Source organism: Ambystoma mexicanum, chromosome 8 (assembly GCF_040938575.1).
Source record: "Ambystoma mexicanum isolate Mex_15411 chromosome 8, UKY_AmexF1_1, whole genome shotgun sequence".
Classification (NCBI taxonomy): domain Eukaryota; kingdom Metazoa; phylum Chordata; class Amphibia; order Caudata; family Ambystomatidae; genus Ambystoma; species Ambystoma mexicanum.
In genome coordinates this window covers 1,425,483,328-1,425,503,873 of record NC_090929.1, presented here as the reverse complement: position 1 = coordinate 1,425,503,873, position 20,546 = coordinate 1,425,483,328, and the positions used below count along the sequence as shown (strand labels likewise).

General features: G+C 42.6%; 1 protein-coding gene across 2 annotated transcripts in view; it reads left to right on the top strand.

The window, feature by feature from the left end:
- ANKRD2 (ankyrin repeat domain 2) overlaps window positions 1-1,495 on the top strand; it is a 473,877-nt gene extending 472,382 nt beyond the window's left edge. For both annotated transcript variants that reach the window (XM_069611571.1, XM_069611570.1), the window contains one exon: window positions 362-1,495. In XM_069611571.1, coding sequence (XP_069467672.1) covers window positions 362-460 — 99 coding nt within the window. In that variant the 3' untranslated portion in view covers window positions 461-1,495. The remainder of the gene's footprint in view (window positions 1-361) is intronic.
- Window positions 1,496-20,546: the final 19,051 nt, after the last annotated feature.

Here is a 20,546-nt window from a genome sequence, read left to right as displayed (position 1 = left end):
GATGAAAGGTCCATCTTGCTTAGCTCCATTTTCGCAAATCTCACAGCTCATGTGTCCACAAATGTTGCTTGCCGTGAAATCCCGTAATATAGCTCTTGTGAGTTCTGCTTCGGGATATACCCAAACCGAACACCATAAGAGGAGTGGCTGTGTATTGTGACCTGTGTTTTTTTTTTTCAATGTTCATCTGTTGCACAGTCCCTTTGTAATCGGTTTGCAATATGCTTAAAGTATTAAAGGTATTGTAAAATAAGATATGGAAAGAATATGCATAAGACAAGAAAAATATGGTTTGTTAATATTGCTCTAATAGAACATCCTGCATTCCTTTTCTTTTCTCCCAAATCCCTACCCCCTGTAGGAAGGAAAGACCCCTATGGACCTCGTGCAGCAGTGGCAATCGGACACAAGGGATGTTTTGTCAAAAAAGCTAGAGAACAACACTGAAAATCATGCTTAAAATAGAATGGACCGATATTGGCATGTATTACACACTGGCCTACTGCACTGTGTGGAAGTGCATAAGGGGCATTGCTATTCGCCTTACAGCCTTATTGGGCTTCACTGTTAGTAACTTGAAGTACCAGATTACAATGATTATCTGTCTTTAACAATCCATCTAACCCAAAATGTCCCATGTAGATGTAACAGAATGTGTGTGTTTTTGTATTACCAGAAAAAGAGAACAGAAATGGAATATGTCTCCCAAACAATAAGACATATCTCGTATATAATATAGAGGGTGGACTAAAGTAATGCTTTTGTGGGGACCGTTGGGGAATAATTTCATAGGTTTACAAGATCAGTAGTTGTTATTATTCAGAATAATTGTACTAAATTATGCAATGGATATTACCATTGGTGAATCCATAAGCGTACCCATAATCTCATGCACTGAGTGCTACAAAGCATTATATTCCACTGTGCTGTCTTCTCTCTCTGAGGTCTTCAAGCCCTTCAGAGTGCTTTGGCCATTTTTCTCTCCAGACTGACCCCGTAAGATTGATTTTACCATTTACAAGTCCAATATTGGCTCCCATAAGGTAAGGCATAGACTTAAAACACATGTGCTTTCTTCAGAGTATTGACTTTTCTAGAAGGCTTTCTTAGCAAACAAAATGCACAGTGGAGAAATAAGCACCTGTGGCTTTCTCCATCTTCAGGGCAATCTGCAACCACCACTGAGGAACTCAAAAGAGTAGTGGGCCTCTATACATTTCCTCTATTCAAAATCGCTCATGTCCATTGAGGGGAGGTCAATGTTTTTTAATTACTTTCTTCTTTTCAATAGTGACTGGGTGCTAATCCCATAAACACCCCTTTCATCAAATGTGCTAAGTTGCATGTTAATTCTTTGAATGATTTTTGAGGTTTTTGTAGAATTATCCTGTGTTTGCATGCTATTGCAGTGTATCGCTTTGTGTAGTCTTCACAAAATGTATTTCAGATGTTTTTTTGTGTACATTGTCTGTTTTCGATAAAAACATTGATATCACTGCAGTGTGTGTGTACTTTCTTTTTGATAAAGGGAAGGTAGAGGAGAATTGAAAATCCTGCAAACTGCATATTTCATTTTACAATATCCCATATCAAAATAAAGAGTACCATAATATTTACTTAAAAACAGAGTGCACACAGATTGAATTTCTAGAAACTGTTTTGCATACATAGTCACCCTATCAACTACATGGTAATTTTATTTAAAAAAAGTTAAATATTGACCATTGCAAATGGCCGATTTTGTCCATGTAAGTGAAATAATAAACTCTGCCCTAATGGGACAGGTCTTTAGGACAACAAACTTGCTCCTCATGCGGCAAACCATTGCACTTTCAAAGAGCTATCCTTTTAGGTTTTGTCTAAAAGGTCACAATTCAATGATACCTCTAGCGGCCTTAGGCAGAGAGTATTAAAGCATCGCTCCTTCAACTGAGAACGGCCAGGCAATAACAAAGAAATATCTGTAAGACTGAAGGACAATAAGGCTAATGTTGGTACAGTAATGCTGGATAATGGTCCCTGCACTTGTACGTTCGGAATGCTCACAAGGCCTAGTAGGTCCGTCTTTATCCTCCAGTGTATTCATTGTTCCTTCCCTGTTGCCCTGTGAGGCTCTTTGAAACACAATTTACTTTTGTATAAGCGCCTAACAAATGCACACTAAATAAATGGTCTGTGGAGTTTAAAGTCAGGAACAGTACTGTCATGATATGCAGACAAAGCATGTTATTGTTCATGTAAACTTGGATGCTATTCAAATTAGGAGACACTCAAGAAGGCTTGTAAGTACCATCTCTTGAGAGACATATTGCTTGGTGTTACCAGCATGAATGTGGAAATCAGAACATAACCATGGAGAAGATAAAGAGCATGAGAAACAGAAGTGGGCTTACTGTAACTCCACAGGACTTCATAGCAGGAAAGATGGAAACCACTTCAGGCCACATGCTCAGTTTTGTTGCACAGGAAGGACTTGAACCAATGGCAGGATGTGCTGGACCCCATGAAAGTGCTGTAAAAAACTCCAGTGTTCTGGGTGACGAAGGCATCAGAGAGGTTGAGAAGAATGGACACAGCGTGGCCCCCTGAGTCCATAGGGTGAAGATCATGAATTATTGCTATTGTCAGAGATTTAGTTTCATTTGAGAGGTAAAATACACATTGTAAGAGGTCAAGCAGGTGGTCAGTGCTGGGGATGAATTGTAAATTCAACCTGTCTATGAATTTCATTAATTGGGACAGGAGAGATGGCTCATCACTTGGTGGAAATTGCCTTTATTTTTAGGGTAAAGGGTACAGCTTTAGCCTTAGTTTGATCCATACTGGATTTAAAGTGTCCAGTGATGTTCTCTGAGTACAGTTTCCATTTTGGATGAGGGCAATAATTGAGCTGCATGCTACTCTGTATTCCTTGTTGATTTCTGGAGGGCAGCAGTCAGCAGGAGATCCAGAAGGTTTTGCTTTTACAATTCAATTATCTATTAAACAAGAAAAAAGGGGGGAGAGTCAACAGCTACCCCTGGTCAATCGTGTAGAGGAAGTAGGCTTAGAAGAGGCAGTGAGCTAGTTTGTGAATACTAGCCATTAAGGGTCACAGATAGGTTAGAAAAAGGTTTGATAATAATTAAATGTATTCATAGATTCAGACACACATTTTAGAAATAGTAGGTTCACAACAGAAAAAACAAAAACAAACTTGAAAAAATCACATATGAGCCTCATTTGGCTTACAATAGAAAGCAAAACAGGTGACAAACTGTTGTTGCATCACAGTAGGTTAAATTAGTGTTAGTAGCATATATATATAGTGTGGATTTCAAATACTACTGTTAAACTAGTAGTATGTTATTGCAGTCGACACATATTTATGCAGGTGTTTCTGGTTCGGGATCTAGTCAGCCTTCACTGGGTTTGAAATGTTCACAGATGAAGGGTCCGAACTGTCATCAGGACGTGGTTTGGGCTGGTGAACGCCTATGGAGACCCCACCAGGCCGCCTGAACAACAAAGCACCCTGTGGAACTTACCCCCTGTCAAAGGTCACTACAAATGCGGTTCATGCTCAGTGTGTTGTCTAACGAGAAACATGAAATCCATCGATCTCAATGGAAAGAACTGGAATTTCGAATCCTTTACCAACTGTAAAAGCAAATGGACAGTGTACGGAATCCAATGCCCTTGCAAACTATTATACATCGGCAAATGCAAGAGAGAAGTAAGACAGTGCAAATGAGGCTCATGTGTGATTTTTTCAAGTTTGTTTTTGTTTTTTCTGTTGTGAACCTACTATTTTTAAAATGTGTGTCCGAATCTATGAATAAATTTAATTATTATCCAACCTTTTTCTAACCTATCTGTGACCCTCAATGGCTCGTATTCACAAACTAGCTCACTGCCTCTTCTAAGCCCACTTCCTCTACACGATTGACCAGGGGTAGCTGTTGACTCTCCCCCCTTCTTTCTTGTTTATGCCAAACGCCTTTTCTGAGTCAAGCCCCCCTTAAACAAAAAAGAAGGCCTTTCTTGCCCCTATATTCCTTTATCAGAGGAGGAAGACAGAACAAGTTAGAATTGAGTTACTACTCCAAGCCACACTTTGGAGCTAGTCACAGATTGAGATTAAACGACTCACCTGTTAAAACCCTGCAATATTCTTTGTGGATGTGGATAGTTTTCAGTGGAGGTTATGGTGCCCATGTTAGCAGTAATGACTGGATTGGGGTTGCAAAACAGTTGGACTGAGTATCTTATTGATTCAAGACCTTATGGGTGGGCTGTGTGTTTTATTGTGGTATAAAAGATCTCACGTTGAGCTATACTGAGATAGGCTTGATTTACTTTGACTGCATTTTGCGTATATAGAATTAGCCAAAAAACAATGCACCAACTAGACCAATCAGCACTTGTTTGTACGTCTTGGGTTTAGTTTCCACCTATGGCTTTGTGACTATCAGGGAGGAGGTCCTTGATGCCCTCCCAGGTGTGCCAGGATGCTTGCAAAAACACCTGCAGATCAAACACCTGGGGTATGAAGGAGAACGTGTTACCTCAATGTGTGTGGTAATTTACTATCACTGTTGAGACTGTTTTGGAGTATTATTTCTGCTTTGTTCCTGGGTGTTAGCCTTATCTTATTTATTTTCAGAGTTTTAAAATGCTGCATTCTATGACTGGTCTAAGAGTATGAGAACCAGAGGGTGGACTACAGGAGATGGCAGATGGTTGGAGTGTAGTTAGTGGCAGAATAGGCAGGTGTTGAGACCCTACCGCAACTCAAGCTGGTTGGGTTCAAGGCAATGAGTTATTTGGAGGGCATTTCATTGCTTGCCACTAAGGTAGGAAAGGGCTTTGTATCATATAGTCGATACTTTAGTTTCATTTTCATTTTAAGGAGCTTTTTCTTAAGTTCGTCCTACATGAAGACCCAACTTGCCCAAAAAGGTTTGTGTGCCTCAGCCTTCATTCACAAGTGGGCTTTAACCTAGTATCCACAAACCAAGATCAAAATCGTACACAGAAAATGGGCAATCCAAACTAAACCTTGGGCCCAAACTACGTGATCATTCCTTTTTAACTCTGAGTGGAATTGTTGCACATGTGGCCATAGAAATTGGCATTCTGCCCTCTGCCTTTACATTGAATTAGAATTAAAAGCTTATGCAAATGTCAGTGCACAATACCACTGAATCTACATTTAAATTGTATTCATGAATTTGATTTATTGAAACCAATGTATTTAGTAGCAGCTGATATTGAGCCACTTGAAATAACGCACCCAGGCTATAATCTGCCTCTGTTGTCTCATTTTTTACAGTTCTTTTCTGAAATTTAACAGGTAATCACAATCGCTTACTACAATGCGGGGAACGGAACATCCTTATGATTAATTTTTTATTTATCCGTAGCCTTTAAGTGTGTTTCCTGCAGTGCCACTATTGTGAAGTGCAAGCACCATTCATGATTTTTTAAACACCTCACAGGTAATGTCTGAACTGGGCAAATTTGTAAAGACTGGCCTTACTTAAATGCTGGCTTTGTGGGAAGACCAATCATTGTTCCGAAATTACAAAAATATACAGAGGTTATGAAATTAAGTCATTGCCCATATTCACATTCATTCATCAATTGTTGTCGAAGAACACCCGAGGTGAGCCTACTGCAGATTTTAATGATACACCCAACCACCGGCTGATCTTTAACTTGACATTTGAAGCAATAATTATAGAAAGAATAGCTATGCTCCAAGTCCAAAAATCTAGTTACTCCAAAACCTTACTCTATGATCAAAATTGGGGCTTTGACGGACCAGGGCATTGAACCTTCCCCTCTAGATATGAAATTAAAAAATAATCTGAAGTAAACTGAACGGAAACGACCAGTAGCAATAATCCTTCACAAGATGTTTGTTGCTCGTGATACAATGATATCCTACTACACCTTGGGAGTGGGGGAACAAGTCTGAAATAGATTACCTTATACTTGATAGAGGGCTCAGCCTAAGTGAAGACTGTACCTTTTCTGCTCAGCCTCTCACAACAACCTGGGGTTTGCACACTGCTTGATCATGTTCCCTTGGCTATTTAATGCCTATACAAGACCCCTCTCAACATTCGTAGAAAGCAATGATTTGGCCTTTTAAATTTGCTCAGATGATTAAAAAAGAATCACTTTCTTTTTTGTTTTTATTTTTTTTATTAAAGTACTGTATTGGTTAGACATTTCCAACCTTTAACATTATACAAAAACATTATTTCATTATGTAGTAAAAAAAAAAGAATGAAAAACCTCCGTAAAGTTTCAACACATAAAATCCACAAATACATTCTTAAGCACATGTAGAATTAAAAATTCATTTTTACAATCTCAATAGGCCTGCTATTTTCCAAAACAAAATCCCCTTCCAAAGTCCCAACAACATGCATACAAGACCATACTTATGTTCATTTCACCATCTCTATAATCTTTGTATACACCTACCATACATGGAAAGCTGCTATAGTGATGACTAAAGACTCTGCAGCCAACAAAGTACTCAAAAATTGATCTGATTCAAATTCCAGTCAGGAGTGTACACATCTTCCATAACTCATCCTGTAATCCTCATGCAATCTACTACACTAGGTCAGGATATGTGTCAGGAAACGGTACTTTAGCTCTGTTAAGTATCCGTCGCAGGCTGCCACAAGTGGTAAAGACTTTCTGCCGAATAATGCCATGACTCACTGTGCCTTTTCAGAACATCCTCAGCGCCGCTCTGTACCCGTTTCGCAGAGGGTTTTCCTCACGGCACAGACCCAACTAATGGAACGCTGTTGGTTACTGTGGAAACTAGGACGGCGTTTTAGGGGTTCTGGTCACGTGACACGTAACTATGTGTCACGTGATAACAGGCTTTTACGTCGTTTCAAACTTGGGGCCGGTGTTTCTGATTAAGCAACTTCCCGCTACTTTGTCTCCTGTTTAGTATCCTGGTGTTTTGACTACAGCATTGTTTCTTCGGATTGCTACGGTATTGCCCTTGTCTGTCATTGTTGTTGCTCGCAAGTTGCCGAAACCGAACTTTGCTGCACGGATTGGTATTGCCTTGCCCTTTTTGATTTATGGTTTTCGACAGCGTGTTTTGACCCTGCTTACGTTCCACGGAACCATTGGATACCCCACCATTACCTTGATACCTGCATGTTGCCAACTCCGGATCACGTCTTGTGGACTGTGTTTGCCTCATCCCTGCGCTTGTCGTTCCCGGCAGCGGTTTGACCTTGATCTACGCCTACTGGGTCTCCACCTACTTCACTACAATTTACCAATCACCGTCTTCACTTCTCCTCTGGATCATCGCTCAGGTCTTCCCTTCTATCTGTTTAAGGTGTCCGCGTGCCGTCGGGTCCGGTGGCACATTTGGACTAGAGACTCGCCACTCCAGGTTCAGGCATCCGCGTGCCGGCGGGTCCAGTGGCGGACTGGGACTAGAGACTCACCACTTCAGGCCCAGGCATCCTCGTTTCGTCTGGGTAGGATTCCTCTTTCCAGACCTGAGACACCATCTGCGGTCTACTGCACATCCTGGTAAGCCTGTTCTGCATATTTCTGTGTTGTTTCCCTGTTTTTGTCAAACTCCTTAAAAGTCCTTCAAAGTGTTATTGTTGTCTTGTAGGGGATACTCCCCATTTGGGATTCCACAGCTTATCTACCTGCAGTCCTCACTCTTTACCATTTACCACAGGTTGGTCCATGTGTTTGGTTTATCTTTCTTTACGGACTGCACTCACTATTCCTCTTACACCTGTATGATTTCTATCTACAGGAATTGAACGCCTCCTGGGTTATCCTTGCGGTATTCATGTGCAGTCCCGATTCACCGCAGGTCAAATGGTGTCCCTTTTCTGGTTAATAGTCTTCTTTGAGTGTTGTCTCTTACCACTCTGGAAATATATTATCTTGAAGAATTCTACGGCTACACTACGTGGTCAAGAGCCACTGAATTCTTACAATATGTCTATTAGTTGCAACTTCTTTGCTGCAGAGTCGTCAAAGTCTCTCTTCCTTTTTTCAAACCCTTCCACCCACCAGTGTAATCAAAAGTAGGTAATATGTTAAGGAACATATAGCTGATAAAGCCCCATTCCTTCTTACTACAGGGCTTCAGTAGGTAGAAACAGGGTGAGCCAGGGCTAAATCCCTGAGTGGAGTTTTCTTTGTATCACTTCTCACTCCCCAGATTGGCCAAGTTAGGGGATTGATCCCATATCAACATTTTCTTTTTCATAGAAAAATGGGTGAGTACTTTCAGAGGGTAGCATCATATCAATATTGTTCAAAAAATCAATCACAGTGCTTTCCAAATCTTGATACAATACGTTCTGGGTATATTGGTTGTTATCTTTCGTGAACAAATTGCTTGATGGAAATCCCCTCTGTACCAGCTTTGAAAAGAGAAACATAAAATTCTGTTCTACACATCAGCCAACTAACTCGTAGAGACACAGTACCTAACTCACAGCGAAGAGCCTCCACCAGGACTGCCTGGGCGACTCCCATAATAGATCATAACAGTTTACCTTCAAGTTTGTCCAGACAGCCAGTCATACTCAAATGGCACCCTTTTTGATGATGTAACTCTTAATCACTGTGATTAACAGGGAAACCCAAAATATCACCAGATAGCGAAATCTCTACATGCAGGGGCACGTTGTCTTTCTTGGGCGAGTGCGGTCCAGTTACTTCACTGACGCCGGCCCGTTTGATATTGTTCAGGTAGGTCTTATTGCTGTTCTTTAGTTTTGTTTCTATCCTGCATGCCTTTCTTTGTTTAAAATGTCTCTTTTTTCTCCCTTAGGTATGCGGAGCATCAGCGCGGAAAACTGGCTTGGTTGAGCCCCGCTGGTAAATGATGGTGCATTAAGTGCGCTATGATGCAGTAAGTAAGCGCTATGTGCAGCGCTGCGAAGTCTTGCCTTTGCTAACCTGTGCTTTCCTTCCCTGTAGGTCGCGGTGTTCTTCAGCGCGAGTGGAAGTTCCAGAGTGGTGCCAGCCGAGAGGCGACCAGCCAGGTAAGCCTTTTGAGCAGTTCGTAATTTGTATATGTCTCTACTGCTTTCTTTAATGTTGCCTCTATCTTCCTCTTTCAGGTCGTTCTGTCCGGGAGGCGTGCAGATTCGAGGAAGCTGTTCTCAGTAGCTGCGAGTGTTTAAAGATGAAGACTGCAGGTAAGATGCTGCTGCTAATGATGTTCCTTTTTTCTCCTTGCAGGTTCTGCTTCTCCGAGGTTAGAGGGAATAGCTGGACACAGTGAGCGTCACGTTGCAAGCTGCAAAGTAATGCAAAGAGTGTTGTCTTGCTCGGGTGTGGTTTAAATAGCCCAAACAAAATAGTCCAGGTAAAGTAGTCCCTAGGCTACCACACCCAAAACACTAGACCGCATACCTTGGTTCTTAGGAACCAAGCTATGTGGATGCCTCCATGTTGGCTGACAATACAATAAAGTAGTTCCCAAGCACATTGTTTTTCATGGTGTATGAACCTTGCGCCATAGGCGCCAGGACTGGCCCCATGAGGGCTTTTGAAGAGGATGCCAGGCTCTAGAGGCCCGGGTCCTGACTCCACCTGGCCAATGGGTTTGCCAGAGGGGGTTTTGGGCGAGGGTCGTGACACTTAGTAACTGCACTGTGTTTTTCATAACTAGGTGTCACACACCGCTGTCCCTGGCGATTGTGGAAACGCTGGCGATGGAGCGGCCATTAACTTTGCCGTTACGCATTACGTTCTTGTCCGCAGCGGTCTAGTCTCCAGACCGACGATTTCCTTTTAGCCGGCTCCAACCCGGAAGCAGATGCGTTGCAACCTTTCGCGTCAGGCTTTCGGGTTGAGACGCTTTAGGTCTTTCCTCCGCGGCGCCCTGCCGCTCTTTTCTTTCTCCTTTCTACGAGATTGCACTCTCTTGGCTTACCTTGCTATCTATGGTAGCGCTTCCTGATTTTCCCTTACCTCGACTGTCTTCTCACACTCCTCCGAGTAGTCAGTCCTTTTCCGGTTGTCCTGCTGGTCTGCATTTAGTATCTTGTGTCAGCTATCCGGCTACCTGGTTCCGCTACGAGGGGTTTTTTATGCCCGCTGGCTTTTTCCCCTAAACCGGTCTGCCCCGGTACGGGGGCCCCCTTGGCCCCGAGTTAGAGGGGCAGGGTGGCTTCCTCTCGAGGCAGACCACATCGACTATCCAGGGAAGAAGCATTGAGAATCCGGAGATTCGGAGTTGCGTCAGACCAGGATACTACAGGTGAGGAGAAGGGCACGAGGGGTACTCAGGAAGGTGGAGTGAAATTGACGGAACGCAAGAGAGAGCTTGACACTAGGTGATTGTTGTGTTGTACATAACTATGTGATTGTTGTGTTTTTTAACATACATGTTTAATAAAATGTAACGATTATTTGATATATACTGCCCCCAGGTCTAACTGTTGACAATATCTAACTACCTCCTTTTTATATATATACTCTTAATCGCTGCACATCTTTTCATCACTTTTCGACAGACATAGTTCTCTATAACATAGGTTTTCAGGGTAGATGTCACCAGAATGCCCAGGTAAATATAGGTCTTAACCAGCTCCAATGTCTCAGTTTCTAGCCTCCAACAATATTTGGTTTTATGATGTTGCATGCTGAATATCATGATATTAGTTTTTCTGAAGTGTTTATCTTCATATTATTATTAGAGGCATAGAGGGAAAGTGCTGCGATACAATTGTATAAACCTGTTGACATAAAATCTAACAGGATAGTATCATCAGCATATACCATCCAAGATACCTCAGCCTTACCGATGGAGGGAGATTTCATGCTGTTCTTATCTCCTTATCTATGTCAGCCGCATAGAGGTTGAATAACAAGGGCGAAAGAACCCACATTTCAACTCTGTGTTTACTTTGATGGAGGAAGAAAGGGAGCTGTCTGACTCTAAACAAACTGAGACTGTGTTGTCCATTTATAGTAGCTTGATAAGGTATAGACGATCTGGATCAAGAGCCCAAAGCTTAATTTGTCCCAAAGGTAACGTCTATAATCTATAAAGTATAGATAGAGTCTCCTACCAGAATGGTGTTTAGTTTCTGTCATGATGTCATTTAAGGCCCAGATGTTATGCAATGTATTGCAGCCTTGTCTAAAGCCAGTCTGGAAATGTGGTAACAAGTCTTGTTTTTCTAGCCAGGTATTCAGTCTTTTCAAAATAAGTCTTGCAAACATTTTGCAACAAGAGTCAATCATTGCTAGTGGTCTATAAGAAGCCGGAACATTCCTGTTTCCCTTCATAAATATTTGAATAATAATTGACTCTTTCCAGCTGTCAGGTATGTTGCCAGCATCTAATATTCTCGCAAAGAATATTACTAATACCTGGGACCAATACTCTGTATTGCTTTTAATACCACATTAGCTAACCGGTCGGGGCTGAGGGCACGAGATCGCTTGAGTTTGCTAATTCTTTTCAGGATATCCATCTCTTCACATCCTTCAATATTCAAACCACCCTGACATTGATATTTCACCTTGTTTTAAGGAGCAGGGTATTGGCATTGTTAATTAGTAATATGCTATACCCATGTTGCTCCGGGAATCAGATTTAATACAAGGGGGGCATCACCAGCAAAAAATGCTCTATAGTTATATCAAAACTTCCTGCTATTATTCATTTTTAACAATTTAAAAAGAAGAGCCAGTTAGAGTTAGTCAGGCTAATTTTGGGATGGCGCAGCAAATTTGTATACTGGGTTCTTAAGCTAGTACAGCAAATAGTTTTTGCACAAGACGTTAAGAGCATGTTCTTTTGAGTGGATTTAATGTCCCTTCGAAAATTACTTTTTCTCTTTGCATTGTGAATATAGTACATTTCAAGCACTGTTTCCTTCCAAATATGCACCCCCGCCACATTTATTCGGATGAGGGCAATGATAACCCCTGTCAAATTGTCAAGATTACATTTATGCTTTTTCATCATTTGTTCAATGGGGATGGGATTACTCATGAGTTCAGTGTTAAATGTATTTACATTCGTAGTGGTCCATATCAATCTATTCCCAAAGGTATTATCCTCTACTTTACTAACCATCCTGAGAGTGAGTTTCACTCGGTCAAAGCTAAGGCTCCAGGAAAGCACAGCATGCTCACTCAGCCCATTGTGAGTCACCTTGATAGTGGAAGCAATATTTCTAAATAAAGGTGTGGCAAATATAGTCTAAATGTCAGTTTACCTTTCCTTTAGACCACGTTTAGAGTTCATGCAGTCCCTTTAGATGGGCCATCTCCATATAACCCTGGTCAAAATCGCAAAAGAATTCGAGCCAATCACTCGTCTTCTTATTCCTTCTTTGCTTCCACTCAACTGTCTGATCACCATTGAAGGCTGATTGATGTATTCTTTCCGCAATCTCTGCCTCTTTAATTTGTAACATGATTTATTTTATTTGTTGTTAGCACCAAGACACTGAGGTATCACATCGCTAGATTACATAAGCTTTTATTATTTATTTGTTTTGGTTTTAAATGAAAAACCTTTACAAAACCACAGTAAAACATAAAACCAGCAAGAATATATGAATGCTTACAGAAATGAAACGAGGAAAAAATACCAAGAAAACCAAGGAAACCAGGGGCTGCAAAGGGGGATCGATCATGACCCTCTTATGCTCGTAAAGGTGGCAAGTGTCTTATAAACTTGAACGTATGGAACATTTTTCCAAAACTTTTACAATTGTGGCCGTGAGCATAATTTCTTGACCAGTAATCAGTCTATCCCAAAAAAGATCATGCAATAGACTCTCTTCTTTAGCCACAAATCTCCCAAGTAGCAACAGTCTTGTTTCCCAGGTGCCTTTGCACTCCATTAGCAAGTGTCTAAGGGATTGTTGGCTTGGAGAGTCACATTGTCTGCAGAGTTTTTTTGCTTTGTCCCCCTGGTTTCTTCGGACCAAAATTTCCCTCGTATAAGCTATGTTGAGTCTTAATCTCAAAAAGTTGTTTCTTATACTTTTTTCAGGAAACATTTGGAGATAACGCGGAAGAGTACCAAGCTTTCTATCCACCTTTAAAAATCGATATGGAGGATTAAGGTTCCTTACTCCATCGATAGTGGTAATCCAATCTCTTGTTTCTAATAGCTTTTTAACTTTCATGGGATTGAGAGCAAGGGTTTCTGATGTCAATTCAAGCCTAAACAGGATACCTCCCACTTTCTTCTCCAGACCGAGGAGTTGTTTAGATTTTGCTTTTTTGAGATGTTCATTTACATCAAAATAAAGGGAGGACTGACCTGCTGTTATTATTTCACGGTATAAAGATAAAAGTTTTCAGTCTGCTCGACAACCCAGAGAGGTCAATCCCAATTCAAATCGAAGGCTTACGAGTGGAGTACACATTGGGAGATTTAAGGATTTTTTCCACAAGAGACCCTCGATTTTGTTCCAGTCGAAATGCCAAAGCAGGGGCTTCGCTTCCAGACCATATAGAAGGACCGGAACTGCTTTGGCTATGTAATATTTGAGGAGTGGGAGTAATGAGAATTTACAAAATTTTACATTCAGTTTCTTCATTTGCGAAGTGATCTTGGTGGCTTTGTCCAAAAGGGCCGTAGTCACTTTATTCTGAGCAGGAGAGGCTAAGATTTCATAGCCGAGGTAAGTGAGTTCTTCGACATGGGGGACAACTTTTCCATCCAAAACCCAATTTCTAGAGCCTAAGTTCCTTTTACGATGTTTAAATATAAGAATCTTGGATTTCAGAGGATTAATTAAAAGCCTTTTTAGTGTGGCATATTCCCCTAGTTTGGACAAAAGCCGCTGTATATCAATCGCTGAACTGTCCAGCAGAACTAGATTGTCCGCATAAGCCAGCCAATGTATTCTCCTCCCATTAATCCTGGGGCTGGCCAGTGATGATGAGGCCAGAAAGTCTCCTAGGTCTGACAGGAATAGGTTGAAAAATAGGGGGGCACCCAGACATCCTTGCCATACCCCTTTGAATACCTGTATTACATCTGACAGGTGACCCAGATCGTCCAGCCTCAGACTTATGGTGGTATTCTTATGGAGCTCCATGAGCATTGCCAAGAGGGGAGCAGGAATCCCCCAACTATGGAGTTTCCGCCAAAGAAGGGATCTGTCCACTAGATCGAATGCTTTGGACAGATCAACCCAAGCCCCATAAAGGGGGGGTGCCCTCTTTCTCATTAGTCTTTTCGCTAAGTAGGTTCAGAATGATCCCATTAAGGCTGGTAGAGAGCCCTTTTCTGAAACCTGTTTGATGCTGAGAGAGGATCTGCCTAGAGTCCACCCAGATTGTGAGTTCTTTTAGCAGCAGCCGCATAAAGAGTTTGCTGTCAATATCAAGGAGGGCGATTGGGCGATAGTTTGCTGGACTTAACCGATCACCCCCTTTGAAAAATGGAATGACTAATGCATTCTTCCATGATGGGGGGAAAAACCCTATTCTTGAGGATTTCCTGGAAGAGGCGATTTAACAGTTTAGCCCACAGTTTCGGGTGATTTTTTAAAACCTGATATGTAAGACCATTGGGGCCTGCCACTTTCGATGTGGAGGAAGATACTATAAGTTCCTCGATATCCTGTTCATCGAATGTGAGGGACCAACATGTGTCTTATGGCAAAATGAAGTCTATGGACCCAGTTGGTTTAAAGTTTTTAGACAAATATGCCACCCATTGATGCTCTGGGACCAGATTACATAGAGAACTGTTGTGACCGGTCTCTAGTTGGCTCAGCGCTGCCCAAACAGATAGAGTAGATAGAGCATTCTCTCACCATCTTCTTGCAGTTTCTGATGTTTATGGTTTTTTAACCAATTTCTTTAGGTTTGTTTAACCATTCTTAGTTCTTGCTTGCGAGTGATGGGATCATCATACCCTTTTTTTAAATGACGCAGTGTTTGTCACAGGATTCTCTTTTTCTTTTCTGTTTCTTCATCGAAGAGATGAAGATGTTCTTGTTTACCTGCAACCTTTGTTTCGCTTGGAGGGTGTATAGACCAAACAAAATTCCCAAATTTCTCCGGATGGAATTCATCACTCCAAGTTGAGGATGGAACTGCTTCAAGTAGTTTGTTCAACGTTTTTCTCCCATGTTTATATTTTACGACTCTCAGATTTCCCTTGAGACCTTCGAGTTCCTGAGTATTGTTATTATGACGGAGTTTCTGTATATCGGGGAAAAAGGTTCCAAGCTTGCATGGTCGCTTCCCCCCTCCCAGTTTAAGGTGAAACTGGGACAGAGAACTGAGAGACCGGAAGAAACAAAAATGTAATCTAGAGTGGACTCTAGGGTCCCTTGACGCCAAGTTGCTCCCACTTTTTCAGCTCCCTTGATCTTTTCGTGAATCATTTCGAGATCCCAAGATGTCAGAAAGTCCCTCCACAGTTTTCCTTTTCGCAATGTACTCAACTTTGGTTGCACAGACTGTCCACTCCCAGGGTTTATATGATTTGTATTTAGGACCCCTGCTAATAGGATATGGGCTCCCTCATAGTCAGTCTTCACCGCCGTTAAGACGGAGTCCAAAGTTTCTAAGGAATACTGAAGTTTTGAGCTGGCAGGATTCCAGTAAATATTGACAATTGCCATGGTGAAATATGGGATATCCATTTCCAGTTCTACTTTACAAGCTTGGATTTCCACCTCGTTATTGCATAATGGTATGATCTCTTTGATGCTGGAATTTTTTAGTGCAATTAATAGCCCTCCTGCTGGTCTCCCTTTTAGTTTTTGCGAGGCCCGAAGGTTTAAGGTTGTGAAGCCCTCTATCTCTATAGGATTGACGAGCCACGTTTCCTGGAATAACAGAATGTCATTTTGCCCTAAGAGTTCCTCCTTTAGTTTTTTCTTTTTCAGGAAGTTTGGGCCTCTCGTATTCCAGGAAACTAATCTTAAGCCCCTTTGTCTAAAGGCTATTTTCCTCCATTCCCAGTTTTAGAATTATTTGGGAGATGATCTCTGGGAGTTTTGCTATGAGATTCCCATTGACCCAGCAGCCATGATCCTGTCTGAATCTCTTGATGTTCCAGCTAAACCATTGTTTTTGACTGCATCCTCCATCCCCATTCGTTTTATACTGGAGGAATTCTCAAGGCTGCCCTCCTCCCCTGACTTATAGATCATCAGGCCATCTATGGCAAGTTCGTTTTTGTTGTCAAATAAGGCTTGTTGGGCTCTTCTTGAGTTCAATCCGATTTCCACAAAGAACTTATCCTCTTTAGACGGGAATTTTACATACTCAATATCCTCTGAGGTAAAGAGAAACAGGTTATGTTTTTTTTATCTCAGTCAATAACACTGATCTACAGAGTGATTTGTTCTTGTTTCGTTTAACGAGCCTAAGCCATGCCTTAGGGATTGTGAAGTCGGCCACGTCAGGTTCATCTTGTTTTACAGGTGTGATGGGCAAAATTCCATCTTGCCCCTCTCTGCCATTCCCCTGAGGAGGAGACACAAGATTTCTGAATTTCCCCGAGCCATTCCAACAGTCGTTCTCGCTCGGTATAGGCCTTAATAACACTTCCTCTTGGGTATGAGTGGAATGACAGGGGATGCTAATGGCCGCCGATAACACTGGTTTTGCCATTGATTGCAAAAAGATGGGAGCCAATTTCACAGCGATCTTTGTGGTCACTTTGGAGGTCTCCAAACTGGCATTATCTTTTTGAGCCTTTCGCGCATTGTTTTTTAGAAATATTGGGGCGATCTTAATATTTACTTGACCCATGGTTTGACATTGATTATTCAAAATCTTTTTTGGGGAGATTGCAGGATCTGTTTGCATGCCAATGCTTTATGTTTGTACCTTAGAACCCTTGGGACCTATATTTTGATGCAGAAAGCCCTTTTTTTTCCCTTTTTTCCCAGGGGCTAGTTTGATTGGTGAAGTTTGATTTGGGCTTCAACTCTGAGATTATTTGGAAGCTAGTATAACAGGTACACTGGTTACTGGCAATTTCTCGTCAGTTGGTAATACCAGATTTTTCAGAAATGAATTTATTCCTGTGTTGTTTGTGACAGAATTTTTCTGATTTTTTGACTTTTTCTGAATTCTTTTGAACTGCGGAACTGGAGGTTTAGACTTTGCGCTGCGCCCTTTTTTCCGTTTTTGCCGCCTTCTTCCTTTAAAGTTTTGAGAGGCCACTGGTTTCCAATTTGCTTCACTAGAAGAAGGATCTTGAGAGGTCTTAGCCTTGGCTTTCGGAGGACTATCCAGGGATCTCTTCAACTTCGTCAATGTCTACATTAGCAAGTCTCCTAAATTCTTCCAAAATTGATTCTGATAACGGAGTGTCATCGAAGATTGGATTATCCTTAAGGACCTCTTCACTAATGGACTGTCCATAGGTTTGAAGGTTTAGGACTTTCAATGCAAGATCTTTTAGGAGCTCCTGTGTAGCGACATTTCCCTTTGTCCCCTCTTTCAGTAAGCTGAAGATTTGTGCAATGTCTAGTCCTTGTTTCACTCCTTCTACTTGTGTTTCTTTTAGAGTAGGGATCAGGATGGTGTTCATGATGTTGCTTAGGGCCACCATTGCTGATTCATTCTTGGACATCTCATTAGACAGTTCCAACAGTAATCCTGCTTGAGTTTGCACCTCCGATTTTAAAAGTTTGAAGACTGAAACCAGAGAATTTAACACATAACTTAAAGCTGCCAACGTGCCCTCACTGGCATGTGAGGAGGTGTCTGTAGGAATAACGTTAGAACCATCTGAGTGGTCCTGAGGTGTAGACAGTCTTGCCTCATTTTGCAAGTGTGCATCTAGTGGCAGGGACTTTCTCTGGAGCCTTTCTAGAGAGGGTGCCCTTTCTTCACCCTCTTGAGCACAGTCAAGAGGCTGCCATGTAGTATCAATTATGTCAGCTAGATCATTTACGCTTTCATTTCTTTTCCTGGAGAAATGATCGTTTATTCTGCTCTGAATCTTCTTTGTCGTGATTGTATATTCCAACCCCCGCTTCCATCCTTTCTGAATGAGGGAGGTAGGGGCGATTTCCCCCATTGTTTGCTGACCATCCGTATGAATGAGAGTGTGTACGGTGACAGGGGCTGGCTGGAATGGGATTGGAGTAGGAGTATTGGGGCGACTAACCCTGATTCCTCCCCTCTGCCCAAGTATGAGCCCTCCTGTTCAGACATATTTTCTAGAAAAGGAGAGCTGCGGAGCCTCATTTGCTGCACCGATGGTAAACAAATAAATAGAGGGATGAGCCGGACAAGACAAAGGGTGCTGGCACAGTGTGGGTTAGTTGGGTTTAATGAGACGTTTGTTTCCAAATTATAACCTTCCTTAATACCTCAGACTCCCACTTCTGTGGGGGTCCTCACTTGTCACTGAAACACCCCACAACCCTGTATCCGTAGGAGCGCTTTAAATGTGCCCAATACAGGGTGCCACAACTGTACAGGTGAAACGTCAAGCCGCTGTTAACACTAAATGTAATATCGGAAAGCCGCCGCGCAGTTACCTTCAATGCACGCTCCTCCAAAGCCCTCCAGCGCCAAACAGCCGCAAAACAGTAGGCGCCCTTGATACCGACGGGCTTAACGCTGCAAGGGTGGTTTGCTTGTCCGTAAATAGAAGACCAAGGACACATGATCTATCACGTGACTGCCACAGAGCCCGCCTCCTCCAGGAAGCAAACGCACGGCAGCAAGAGCTTTCAGAGCTTGCAGTGCTGTGGCAGATTTTGTATGTTAAACCAAGATGAGCGTTTCCAAAGGGCAAGCGGTTCTTCTCTGGTTATTCACACACAGATTACATAAGCAAGAATACACAGGCAGGGACATGGTTACATGGCATGAAAAGTGATGGTCACAACTGGTGCAAAGATTTGTGCAAATTTGTTGAAGAGAGATGTTTTGAGTTGTTTGCGCAAGATCAGGTAGGAAGGTTCATCTCTGGTAGCGGGAGGGAGGGTGTTCCACAATGTAGGAGGCGCGATGACGGTGAAACTTGATCCTCCTGCTTTTTTTCTAGTGAATCTGTGTGTGGTTAGAGAGGTGGAGGAGAAGGAGCGCAGGTTGCGTAGGCTGGACTTTTTGGTAATGAGGGTGAGGTAGTGGGTGGCCGTGTTGTGGAGGCAACGATGGGTGATGGATAGTATTTTGAATTCAATACGAGCCTTAATAGGAAACCAGTGTGCTTAGAGTCTGATTAAGGAGATGTGATCTGATCGTTTGCGGCACCACACTGCTCTGAGGGTGTTGTTCTGGGTCAGCTGTAGTTTATTGAGTATTTTGGAGGAGGTCCCTGCGAGGATGCCATTGCAGTAGTCTAATTTGCTGCTGATGATGGCTTTGGCTAGAGTAAGGCAATGCTAGGGGTGAGGAACTTTCTGGAAAGGTTAATGAGTTGGGTCGAGTATGCTGTGGATGAGGATACAGCTTTCACTTGTTTGTGCATGTTCAGTTCGGCGTCAAGGTAAACCCCTAGTGTTTTGACCTGCAGAGATACCGGGAGACTGTTCCCGTCAATGAGAAAGGAGGCGAAGGCAGAGTCAAGGTGTTTGAGGCATGGGGAGAGCTGACAATAAGCTGTTCTGTTTTATCGTCATTCAGGCAGAGATGGTGGTTCACCATCCATACCTGAATGATGCTGTAAATGCAGTTAATATTAGCAGAGCCAAGTTCGTAGCTACCTGTGAGTCTGAGGAGGATCTGCATGTGGTCCGCAAGGTTAATATAGGGAATGTTCAGGTTGTCCAGGTGATTGAAAATGGGCTTGGTGTACATATTGTACAGTGTGGGAGAGAGGCAGGACCCTTGTGAGACCCCATAGGAGACTGAAATGGGGTCGGCAGCTTTGGCTCCAGCGAAGACCCTGGAGTATCGGTTTCTCAGGAAAGACTTTACCCATGTAGCCGCTTCGGGGGTGAGGTTGAAGGTGGTAATAAGGCGGTGGCAAAGGATTTTGTGGTCAATGAGGTTGAAGGCCACTGAGAGGTCTAATAGTAGGAGGATAGCGAGGTCGCCGTCATCACGCATGTGGACGAGTTGGATCTTTAGATCAAGGAGGGAGGATTTGGTGCTATGTCTGGGTCTGAATGCAGACTGGCGCATGCCGAGTAGGTTGTTGGTTTCTAATTGGGTTTGGAGTTGTAGATAGGCGATGTGGTCAATAATTTTCTAGAGGAAGGGTACTGTTGTAATGGGGCGGTAGTTGGTAGGCATGGTGGGATCGACGGAGGGCTTTTTCAGCAGTGGTGTGACCAAGGCTTCTTTTATGGAGTTGGGCACAGTACAGCAGTTGAAGGTGGCGTTGACCAATTTGGCAATGGTTGGATCGAGGGATTCCGCACAGAGCTTGATGAGGTGGGCAAGGCAGATGTCGCCTGTGCAATTGGATGCTCTGAGGCGTTGGATGGTGGAGAGCATGTCTGCCGAGGAGACGAGAGAATTGGAAAGGGGGGCAGTTGGATGTGGTGGGTGAGGGGATATCAGAATTGGTGCAGGTGAGCTGTGATTTCTTGAGTATGGTTTTGTTTCTAAGGTTTAGGATTTTA